The following is an 11957-nucleotide window of genomic DNA, read 5'->3' on the forward strand; positions in this document are numbered from 1 at the left end:
AACAGACAATGTTGACATTCACTGTGAAACCTTTTACAGTATACAGCCTTACTTTTGATTGTGTTACATAATTGATATGTACAAAAGTACAAATATATATTTCAAATTACAAACTCAAAAAAACCAAACACCAGATTCTTTTTGGTTTCTAGATTTTGTGTGAATGCTCTAGATATAAACCCTGCCCAGTTCATTCATTCAGATGCCATAGGTTGCATAAAACCATGAGGGTATAAATGAAATACAGTACTGTACTTCAATAAAACAGGACAGTTACTGTGATTAAAGTTCAATCACTCAATTCATTTCCTGAAGTGCTGTTGTCATGGATAGGAACCTGCTAAAGCTATTTTGGTTTGGATTTGGAAAACAACAAGGACTGATAATTGGGTAAGTTAAAACTTGTTTCTGTCCAAATTCATAATGACCACTAAAAGGTGTGATTACACACTGATACACACTGAAACCCCTGAAAAGGCTGCAGCTTGGCACGTTGAAGTCCGAATACTGTATGTAAAGAATATGTTATACTGCTGTGAAAGTAGGACTCCCCTTCCCTCCCCTAATAATCATCAAAACCGTATTATATATTGTCTGTTCCTTTCTTTCTCCAGCCTTGGGTTAAGAGAAGGAATTTTCCTGTAGCCCTTGTGACACCTTTCACACTTATTGCTGTGTTGTTAGTTCACAGTGCCCCTTGTGGCCAACTCCACTTTTACTGTAAAGCATGCTCAGAAAATTAAATCTTAAATTAAAATAATATTTCAATTATATCTTTTTAACAAAAGGAACATGCATTTGAGCAAACAGATAAGAATTTACTCAGAGGCACAGAAGAGATGGTTCTTACAGTTACACAGTTATATAACTGTCTCTACAGCAGGTGGGATGAAAACAGCATAGAGAGAGACAAGATAATCAGGCTTTTTGTGCTTTTGTTCTAATTATACAAATTGTGAGTTGAGGTACAATCACAACGGACCTTTTTGCAGTTTCAAGGGAAGCAATAGTAGCTTCTCAAAGATCGCTGAAGTGTTGATGAACAGAATCCTGCACTGGAGCCAAGTCAGTGCAGTAAAATGCTGGACAGGAGAGACACAGGTTATATTTCTGCTCTAGGGTGGCATGACTGAAATATGGACATGAAAAAGGGACAGTTTGGAGAGGGTGGACATATCAGATTCATACATCCTCACACATTGCCTTTTTAGTTTATAACTGCCAAGGGTATTAATAATAAATGAGGACAATTCTGTGGCGTCTGCATGAGTCATACTTACTGCTATTTGGTTTTCCAAATTTCACATAGGTTAGGTTATCAATCAAAAATATCAAAAATTTCTAACCCTACAATGGAAAGAGATAAACATTAGGATTTGTTCATGATAGGACATCCGTAGCACAAAGGCCTCTTTCAATTATGTTTACAAATTTCAAATGTTTATTTTAGGATTTAAATATTGCCTAAAGTAAGACTTACATTATGCTAGGCTGAAAGACAAAGAAGACCATCAGAGTATTTTTGCAAACCAATATTTTTCAGTCCAAGTAAGTACATGTAGTTCAATGTCAGAAAAAACATGTTTTCTAGCTCAGAAACTAAACAGAGCCAGAATACAAATATTATGCTTCAAGGTTGCCAGTGTTTGTACATGAAAAATGAGTACAAAGCATTGTCACTTGTGCTGTTCAACACTGAGCTGTCAGACTAGTCAACCTCTTCACTGATTCAAAGCAGGGTATGGTACCAAGAAGCTGGCGGTGCAAGAATCCTTCACTTTTAATGCAGCCTTGAGAATGTGAGGACTAACCTAAAAAAGAATAATAGGGGGACACAGTGCAAACAGGAGCTGATTTTAATACCTTGATTTAAACATGATTATACAAAAGAAAATCAAACCAATATACAGGAGAATTATGACCAATAGAAAATTGTATTTATTATACTTTCCAAGATACATTCTATTCAATTGTGATGTCAATAAACACTTATAATTTTAACTTAACAATACTTTTAGATAAGGACCAGATAGCGTTGGTAAGGTAAATAAAACCTATTTTGACAATATAAGCTGAAACTAAATAAATTAAACAAACTTATTTGAAGCCATTATGAAAGAGCAGTTTTGCTAATATTGCACAATGATTCTGTCCAAATATGACAATGTAGAGCCTTACTTTGCCTTCATCATTATTCATACTCTCATCAACTAGAACCAAAACCATATCAAGTTTAAAGCACATTTCTTTTGGTTGCATAATGTTAATAAGAAACCTTTTACAACATACTGTGGGAAATATAATAACCCTACTATTGAAAATGTCACAGACTCTATCAGGCCTCAACTTGCCATGCGAACAACATAAAGAAACATCTCGGCTCATGTTTCATCACCTTCGTCAAGCGGGCCCAGCTTCTGAGAGAAACCAAAACATTTTAATGGACTCACCACCTGAAATAGCGCTGGTATATTTTACTAGTACTATTCTTTGTGTTTTTCTCTTTTTTCAATAAACCCAATATCTCTTTAAGTAATCCTGCATAGAAAAATAAATGAACAGTGTCGTTTTTACTACGAATTGAAAGCTGACAAGGAGAGGTGGATCACTGATTTAATTGTATTATTGGTTTGTGTGAATCTGGATTGTAGTCTCTTGATAATGCTCTGTCATATGTGTGTGTGTGTATGTATGATGCTTGTCTTTCCTTGCAATTTACAAACCAGTCTTATAGATACAAATAATGTAAGACTTACAAAATAAATTTCCAGGTTACGCTTACATGGCAAGCAGCTTTATAATTTTTTTAGCCTCGGGTTTGTCATTTTTCAGAAACAACGTCCTCTGACAGTGTATGTGCCATTAGATTTCACCCAAAACATAGTTACTTCAAGCAGTAATTTTGGAAAGAGAAACACAACTCCATTCAGAAGACATTTAACATGGCTCTCTACACAAAAAACAGGTCATGAAATCATTCAATCAAAAGAGTTTCACATGTGCCTCCAATTCCTATGAACGGTAAACGGGGCTGTTTAGCCAAGTGGCAAATAGCAGGTGCACTGCTACTGGTGTGTAATCCACACAAGATGGCAGCGAGTCTGCAGCTGACTCCAGAGATCTTCCCCGAGATTAAATAGATATCCTCATGAATTAAAATCAGTTTTAAAAAAGAAAGCAAAGTAGCATCCATTGAAAGCAATCCAGAACAATAGAGCAACAACCAAGGCTTCCCCCTTAATTTTCTTTTCCTTGTTTTTTTTTGTTTTAAACAAGGATTGAAGGTGAGGTATATTCTCAACACTGTTTTCAACACCCTTTGATTTGGTTGGTAAAAGAAAACAAAAAAGATGAGTACCCATTTCAATAGCAGCAAAAAAAAAAAAAACATAACTCTCTGGTTGCTTTTTAGGGTGTCCTGTTGTATTTATGTGGGATTGTTACATGTAGTGGCATGGATAATCCAAAAAGTCTTTTACTGTAAAATACATCCACGCTGATTCTAATAGCTTTGTAGTGTGGAGCCATTTTGTCCATCGCTGCATTAGTCATTTAGGATTTTCAGAAGGCACTTTTTTGCTGTGTGTGGGAGTGTGTGTGTGTGTGTGTATGTATGTGTGTTCCAAGAGACAGAAAGAAAGATGAAGACAGAAAGCAAGATCTCTAGGCGGTAGGGGTTGCAGATGTGTGGCTAAAGAGAAGAGAAAGAAGCAAAGAAAGGTAGATGAGTTTGTCTGTCTGCCTGTTCGTGTATGTATGTGTGATCAATGCACTAAATCAAACCCAACAATTCCTAAATTTTACTCAATGCAGTCTGCTCCTCGAGCACCTGCAAGTAATCAGGTGTTCCTTGGAGCTTGGCTTTAAGCTCATAATACTCACTTTTTCTATGCTCCACCACGATCTTACTGTGGTTCCCGCCTATCAGGGATGACTTCTTCATCTTTTTATCCAGCATTTTGTCCGGGTAGCGTATTTCGTACCCGCCCATCCCTATACTGTTGAAATCTCGTTTGCTGTCCAGGAAGTTCTGGATGAACATACTGGGCTCTCGACTGGGGAGGAATTCCTCGAGTTCGTCGATGGTGCTAAGACGTTTGTTGCGCTCCAGGGTGGAAAGCGAGTCTTTATCCTTGTCAGCACTGTTGCGGAGGATGATTTTCTGTCTCTGCGAGTCTGCAAACTTAAAGCCAGCGTCCATATCTGAGGAGCGTCCAATCCCACAGGTGTGGCTCTTACCAATGTGCTCAATGGTTTGAGGAATAAAAGTCTCGGCTCCTAGATCATCTCCTGGGATAGAACCTTTCTTGCTTGATTTGTGGCTATGTCGGCGGAGCTGTAACGACATAGAGCCACACTCTTGGTTCCCCAGTCCCTCCTGTCTGCTGACTGGTTTTTTATTCCGCCTCAGGACAAAGACTAAAAGGCAGAAGGCCACAAACACTGTAAGGATAAGCACTATAAGAATGCTGAGGATCATAATTGAGAGAGGCACAGGCCCTCCTGGTGGGGCTTTGCCAACCCCAGCAGGCGAAACAGAGGTCAAAATAGGGGTTGGGTTAGTGAAAATAAATGGGGGCTTTGCAATAAGCTTAGGACACAGGATCTCATTTTTCAAGAGGCGCAGCTCAATGTTGACGAACTGCACTGGGGAGGCACATTTGACCTCTTTGGCAGCCACTCCATCACTTAGCTTCTCTAGCCAGATTTTGAGGGCGACCAAATCGCAGGAACACTCCCATGGGTTCCCTTCCAGGTCTATTTGAGTCAGTGACCGCAGCTGGTCCAAGACACCACTCACTGGCATAGTAATGAAGTGGTTGTTTTTCAGATTTAGTCTAGCTAAAGAGACACCCACAAACACATAGGCAGGAAGACTCCGCAGAACATTATTGTTGAGATACAGAAGTTGTAAATTTGGCATGGAGTCAAATGTGCCTGATAAGATTTCTTTTATGGCATTGTATTCCAAATATAGATACTGAAGATTTGTAAGGCCCAAAAACATTTCAGGGTGCAACTGTTCAAGTTGATTTCCATTTAAATACAGTCTCCTCAGATTAGTGAGGTTAGCAAACACACCTTTCTGGACTGTGATGATTTGATTGCTGCCAAGATGTAGCAAATCTAAACCCTGGAATCCCTGGAAATCAGCTGGGCTTAGGTCGCGGATGTAATTCCCACTTAAGTGAAGTTTCTTGGCATTTGGAGGTTTGGGAATAAGATCAGCAAGATTTTTAATATTTCTTTCCTGACAACTAACACTAATGCCAAAGTCAGAGGGGTGAGCTTTGCAGCTGCAGGGATGTGGACACAGCAGTGGAGGGGTCCGTGTCTGAAAGGAAACAATTTGGCTATTTCTTCCAAATGGGGCCAAACCCGCAACAATACCATTACCATAAATCTTAGATGAGTCAGTAGTTTTTGGTGTTTTCGTGGCTATGGAAACCATAGTGGTTGGAGAAATTTTTGAGGGCAGCTGCCCATTCTCAGGCAGCACAGGTGGCATAAAGTCACTTCCAGTTCCCATTGGACAAAGTTCTTGTTTGTTGGTTTCTTTCAGTAGCCTCCCATACAAGTCACTTGGTGTTTCACATATGGCCTCACCAATAAAAATATTATAGGGCATATTTTCAAGCCATGCTTTGAGAGGTGCTAAATCACATGTGCAGTTCCAAGGGTTGTCATCCAGCTGGAGCTCCACAATGCGCCCAATATGTTCCAGAACTCCTAGATAAGGAAGCTTCTGGATCCTGTTCCCTCTAATGTCCAAGTGTGTGAGCGAGGCAAAGCGAAATATGTTATCAGGAAGTGACTGTATGAGATTATCATTCAGTATAAGAACTTTCAGCTTGTGCAGTTTGTTAAACGCACCCTTTTCAACGTACTTTATCAAATTATAATCAGCCTGAAGGTATTCCAAATTTTCTATGCCCTGCAAGGTGTCTGCTCGCAGCACTTTTAACTCATTATTGTTCAGGTGGAGTTGTTTCAATGCACTCATCCCCATGAAAGCTCCACCTTCGATGTTCTGCAGTTTATTGTTTCCTAGCTGCAGTGACACAGCGTGGGTGAAGTTGAGGAATGAGTTTGGGTAGAGTATGATTAAGAAGTTATTCTGGAAGTTCAAGTGGTAGAGAGATGAGGCTGGTGGGATGAGCTGCGTGGGTCGGTAGACAGTAATCTTTTCGCAGTTGACATACAGCACGTTTTCCACCGATGTGCAGGAGCAGGCGCTGCAGGTCTCAGCCATTAAGTCCGAGGCGGACGGGTCTGTCATCGGGGCTCCCTCTGATATGGAGGGGGAGGACAGGGAGGAGGAGAGAGACCCAGAGATGGAAGAAGAAAAAGCTGCCAGCAGGAATACGAGCAGCATCTCGCCAGTTAGAAATCCTCCCCAAGAAAACCATTTAGTAACCTTTGGAGAAACACACACACACACACACACACACACACACACACACACACACACACACACACACACACACACACACACACACACACAGGTGCATAAACAAGCATTCACACATACATAAATGAGCAAACATAAAAACCCAGTAAGGCACACAGAAAGCAAATTATCAAAATGCGTATTTCACATTGGGTGCCATTTATATGGCACTAAAACACACATAAATTTATATTTTCTTGTACTGTATAAGAACTATATGTAATTGCAAAACACACACATACACATTCAAAAATCTTTTTTAAATAGAATCACTGTAGTGAGTGTAACGATTTGCTATAATTTCTGGATTTGAGGGAATGATGATATGCTGGGGAAATGACTCAACCTTATTTACTGCTGCACTATTCTGCATCTTATTCTGATACCCAGCACATTAAGCACAGTCTTTGATCTGAATGAGCTGGTCCATATCACTAAATGAGAATCTCTCATATTGTGACACTAGAAAAAAAATTATATTGTTATATCGTAAAATGTGATAATTTAATGCTAATGAAGTCTAAATAAATGAGACTTACTCAAAGCTGAGGTGGTAATAATGGCAGGTCCTTCTGGAGACACGGGGCACCATGGGTGAGACATGGATGGAGGCGTGCAGTCCTCCCAGCTGAATAGAATGCAGATAGTTACAGGCGCAAAAAGATCTCTGCAGCCTCTATTTCCTCATCTAGGCTACTGTATTTTAACCCTGTATATGACACAATTTGAGACGGAAATGCGGGGGGCAGAGATGAGTTGGGGAGGGGGGGGTCTCTTTCACCCGATGCGTCTTTTACTGACGGGCTCCTCTTGCTTGGTAAAATTACCCCTCTGGTCGTTCGGTCCCCACGGTGAATGCGCTACCTCCATTGGAGAGCATTGATTTGGCACAGGAATAGATTGGAGAAAAACAGAAAACAAGATAGGCAAAACAGGATGCGCGACCGCGGAAGAGACAGGTAGCTTTTACACCCCTTGGTGGCGTGTCTGGCGAAACCAACGCGTGAAAAAATGCGCAAGGCGGTCGGTGATGCAGTCAAATAAGTCATTCATTTTTGGACTTGTTTGCTTTTTAATGTTAAGGACGGCTGGGGGAAGAAAATGGGCAGGGACAAGTATGGGGGGTGGGGTGGCTCACAGTGTTCCCCTGGCTTCAGCTCGGCTCAGCAACCGCCAAAGATCCACTGAATAAACGCTGGCTTGTTTGGAGCAAAGTTGCGCACTGGTATAATGCTTCTGAGGACAAAAGCAGGCGAAACGCTCCCATCAGGTTTTGTGTTTCAGTGTATTATTTTCCACGAGGATGTATAAATCCGGTAGCTTTTGGTAGGAAACAGTTATTTTCTCTATAGACAGAACAGTCTATTTGCAGGCGGTGGAAAGATGCTTCCTTCAGTATTCATCCAGCTGATGGATATCTTTGCGTACAAAGGACTGATGTAACAAAAAACGGCTACGATGTAATCGAAGTTTCCTTCCGGAGATGCACCAAGAGAAACGAGAGAGACGGGTCAGGACAACAGATACCGGTGCGTAAAAATGAATAATGCAGTTATTCAGCCTTCAGTCGGCTGCGGTGCAACTGAAGAGCAGGAAACTCCGCGCTTTTCTCTCATTCCCATCGGTTCAGATGATAAAGGAATAAAAACGAACTTCGGTCCAGAAGAAAAGATCATAAACAACAAAGAGAAAAATCCGGTTCGAGGAAATCGTGGAGATGTAAAGTAGATGAAGTCAAGCTTGTCTTTTCTCCTTCCTGTAAGACAGAAGGCTATCATCCGTGTTAGTCGCATGAGTGTGCTGGCTCCTTCTGTAGCCGCATTCACTGAGCTTCCAACACGACTAAAAAGGGAGAATGCAGAGATGTAGAGAGACAGGAGGAGGGATGAAGTGAGGGAGGGAGGTGGGAGTGAAAAAAAGAGAGAGAGAGAGAAAAGGTGGGGGAACTCACACACAGACCTAAAATGAAAAGGAAAAAAAAAAACTTAAAACCTTTTCAGCGTACACTATAATGCCTGTAATTGTATTTATTGCTTTTCATTGTGTAATACTTATCATATAGAAACGTACAGTTGTTTTTTCACCTGTGTAACCCACAGGGGGAAGCAAGATCAAAAGCGCGCTACCTGCCAAATCGTCGCATTGGGCTTGACTTGCGCGACACAGCTCAAAATGGAGCGAGCGAAAGAAAGGGAGAGAGAGTGAGAAAACGCGAGTGAGAATGTGTGGGTGTGTATGTTAGAGAGAGTGCTTAAAATCGGACACTGGAGCGCGCCTGCATTGAGTACAAGACAGAGAGAGAAGAGAGAAGGAAAGATGAGGAGGAGAAGGTTGAGGAGGAAAGGAGCTTATTATTCAAGCGTGCTGTAGTCAGGCGGACTGCACAAGGAGAACAAAAAGTCTGTGGGTCAATCATAGCCTGAGTGCTTAAGTAGTGCTTATTCTCTTGTTTTTCAGGTAAGAACAGAATGGCGAGGAAATAGATCATTATCTATCTATCTATCTATCTATCTATCTATCTATCTATCTATCTATCTATCTATCTATCTATCTATCTATCTATCTATCTATCTATCTATCTATCTATCTATCTATCTATCTATCTATCTATCTATCTATCTATCTATCTATCCCATTGTGTCTCATTTTATTATTGCATTTCCGATGACTGTGATAACATGGCGCAGTGCCTGCGCTCTATTCCATATACAGGGGACGCCCATGGGAGAAAAAGGGGGAGACCCCCTTATAGGGGACCTGGCACCTGACAGCATTCGGCTTTCTGACTAGAAGCTTCAGACCGGTTTCCTCTTGCAACATGTGCTACCAAGCAATGCACACAACAACAAAAAAAGAAGATGGGAGACACAAGTGGAATTAATGAGGTTCATGCGTTCCAGTAACCATGAGTATGTCAGTGTTGTTAGTATGGGGACTACAGGTGGGACAGTCATCACCTCTACTTTAAAGCACACATTGTTTCATTTGCTTTTAAATTAGTTTGTTCATGGTCTTAATTCTAATTAATGTGACCCATCAGTGAACAACTGCAACACAACCTGTCATCACTCATCACTGTGTTTCATGCTAATACTAATGGAATTAGTGCGTTTTAAGGCATTTTATGCACCAGAGCGTTACATGATTTTTTTGCCAGGCTGCAAGTCGTATATTAACTTAAATCTACCTGAGGCATATTTTGTAATTTAGTTTCTATTTTCTGTTACATTAAGTCTGTCAGAAAGTGTCTGGATTCTGTGTCATTATTGTTATTATTATTATTATTTTAATACTGTCTTGATTGATCATTGATTCATGTATTATCATGAAAAGTTCATGTCAATGGACATGTTTTCTAAAAAAATAAACTCTGTGTATTCAGCCAGACTCTAATGGTTGTGATTCAATTTCACTTAAGCATTATGTACCTTTTACATTATCATGTGGAGTTTATGTTTTGTTAAGCCCAATAATTATCTTAATGCATCATATTTTACTGACTACTTTAATCTGTTATTTTGATTCAATCCCCTTCACTCCTCAATTCCAGTTGGTAATTAATGACCCTCTGTTGCTTTGATAGAACATTTAGTCTCAATTATTTCACATACAGATAAATCCAGCACACTTTTACACTTGTGAAAAAAAAACTGCCTACTTACACCATTGATTAATTAATTTATGCACACTGAGGTGGCACTGAGGTGGCTGACAGCCACCTGCGTAAAACAGCAAATCAAGCATTCCTCCTCAAGTCTCATTAATGTGTGTTTCATACATAGGGCAGAGGGTGTGTGTGTATGTGAGTAAGTGTGCTGATATTTGACAGTCTTGGACATGTTCCTACACTGGCTGTGAGTGGTCTAAGAGAAGCAGGCCTACTAAAGAATGAGCCAGACAGTTGGCAGGGCCTATGCTTCCGCCTCAGCTGTCGTTAGTAGTCTGGCCATGTGGCTTAGACGCTGCTTCCTGTGTCCAAACATTGGAAATCCCTTGAATCTTGTGTGCTCTAATCCTGTTTGTTGGATTAAAATTAAAGATTTGAATATGCACTCAAATGTATTCATGTTGTTACATCTCTTACGTTTTTTGCTATGTTCTCTTAGAGCCAGTGTTGGGAATCTCTTCTGTGAATTTAATGTTTGATATGCCCTCATCTGGACAGAAACCTTACTGCACCTTTTTTCTAAGCCAGGTGGTTAATGCAATGATGTAAGGACAGTTGTGTTTGGAAGTTATATTTTGCTGCTGTGTGGCACACTGCCATGGTCACTGTTCACTGACTTTGGCCTGTTCAGCTATTACACTAATTCGACAATTTTTTTTCTCTCTATTTGACAACTTGGGGGCCTTTTTATGTCATATTTTCAAATGTACATGATTTTTATTTTTTGTGCTTTTATGATATTGTTATGCATCCTGTCATTTTCAAGCAGGAAGTCAGATTTTATTACTATGAGAATATTTTATGGTCACCATTCAGATACCTTAAAAGCACTGAAGGTTTTGTGCCTTTTATTTTTCAACAGTGAAGTGTGAGTGAGAAATTTGTTTAGGTGTTCTTCATAGAGTTCTAGTGTTTGATACCAGCCAGGAAAGATTACGATTCTGAAGTAATCTGGATGACAAATAGCTGACACATCACCTCACAGCGTGTGAAGGTAAGTGAAACCTTATCCACGACACGTAGTCAAAGTTAAAAAATGTTTTCTATTGATTTTTTTGTTTTCGGGAAGTGTCATTCATCAAGTGTGTCATTCATCAGATGCTGATGTGACTGTATGTTTATTTCCCTTGTGAGCAAACAAAAATAAATTTCTAATCATCTTACCTCTTTTCTGGAATAATGTCTGTCTGGTTTAATTTTGGTCGTCAAAGATAAATGTCAAATATTCCAGAATTGTGCTATAAGAATAAAGTAAAGTCAATAAGTCAATAAAGTAAGTCACAAGAGTGAACTAATACATTTTAGGTCAAAGGTCAAGCTCAGTGACCTCAGTCCTGTGCTTTCTTCTGAACTCAGTGTAAAACAAAATTCTTTAATTCAGTTTTTTTATATTTTTAGCATTTTATCTCTTCTGTTCTTATTAGTGCCTAACTGCATGAGTTTTCTGTGATTAACTGTGATTAACTGTGATTAATGCAATAATGTGAGGAGCATTCAGTAACAAATTTAAAAGTAGTGTATTACGTGTTGCCCACAGCTCAATCGAACCCACTTCACTCATTATAAATAATGGCGTGTAGTAAGGTGTAGATTAAATAGTGCAGACTTTATTAAAGTTTCTTAAAAGACAGCGCCGTCCCCCTGCTACACTACAACATAAAAACAACGAGACTTAAACTTGCTAAAACCATAACACTGCTAGCGCTTAAATCCATAAATCCCTCACCCTGTGCAGCTCCCACTCACGCTCCTACCGACACCAGCGTCCAGTTCTTACCTTTTCATACAACTTTCTACTACTTTCAAAATAAAAGCACCAATCTAAATATTTAGCCTAAA

The 11957-nt window shown here is 39.9% G+C and overlaps 1 protein-coding gene and 1 long non-coding RNA gene across 2 annotated transcripts; one reads left to right on the forward strand and one right to left on the reverse strand.

Moving 5' to 3' along the window:
- Positions 1-1838: 1838 nt before the first annotated feature.
- Positions 1839-8297, reverse strand: slitrk4 (SLIT and NTRK-like family, member 4). Its single transcript, XM_029165268.3, has 2 exons — positions 6991-8297; positions 1839-6418 (listed from the first exon to the last, which is right to left on the reverse strand). Exon 2 carries the CDS (start codon positions 6374-6376, stop codon positions 3794-3796), a length of 2583 nt encoding a protein of 860 aa, XP_029021101.1. The 5' UTR covers positions 6377-6418; positions 6991-8297; the 3' UTR covers positions 1839-3793.
- Positions 8298-8397: 100 nt separating this feature from the next.
- Positions 8398-9838, forward strand: LOC114864415 (uncharacterized). The gene is made up of 2 exons (XR_003787302.3): positions 8398-8908; positions 9164-9838. It is a non-coding gene; the product is annotated as an uncharacterized LOC114864415 (long non-coding RNA).
- Positions 9839-11957: the final 2119 nt, after the last annotated feature.

Source organism: Betta splendens, chromosome 10 (genome assembly GCF_900634795.4).
Source record: "Betta splendens chromosome 10, fBetSpl5.4, whole genome shotgun sequence".
NCBI lineage: Eukaryota > Metazoa > Chordata > Actinopteri > Anabantiformes > Osphronemidae > Betta > Betta splendens.

Excerpts from the sequence above, each read along its gene's own strand:
- slitrk4 (XM_029165268.3), bottom strand. The coding sequence starts at position 6,376 with ATGCTGCTCGTATTCCTGCTGGCAGCTTTTTCTTCTTCCATCTCTGGG.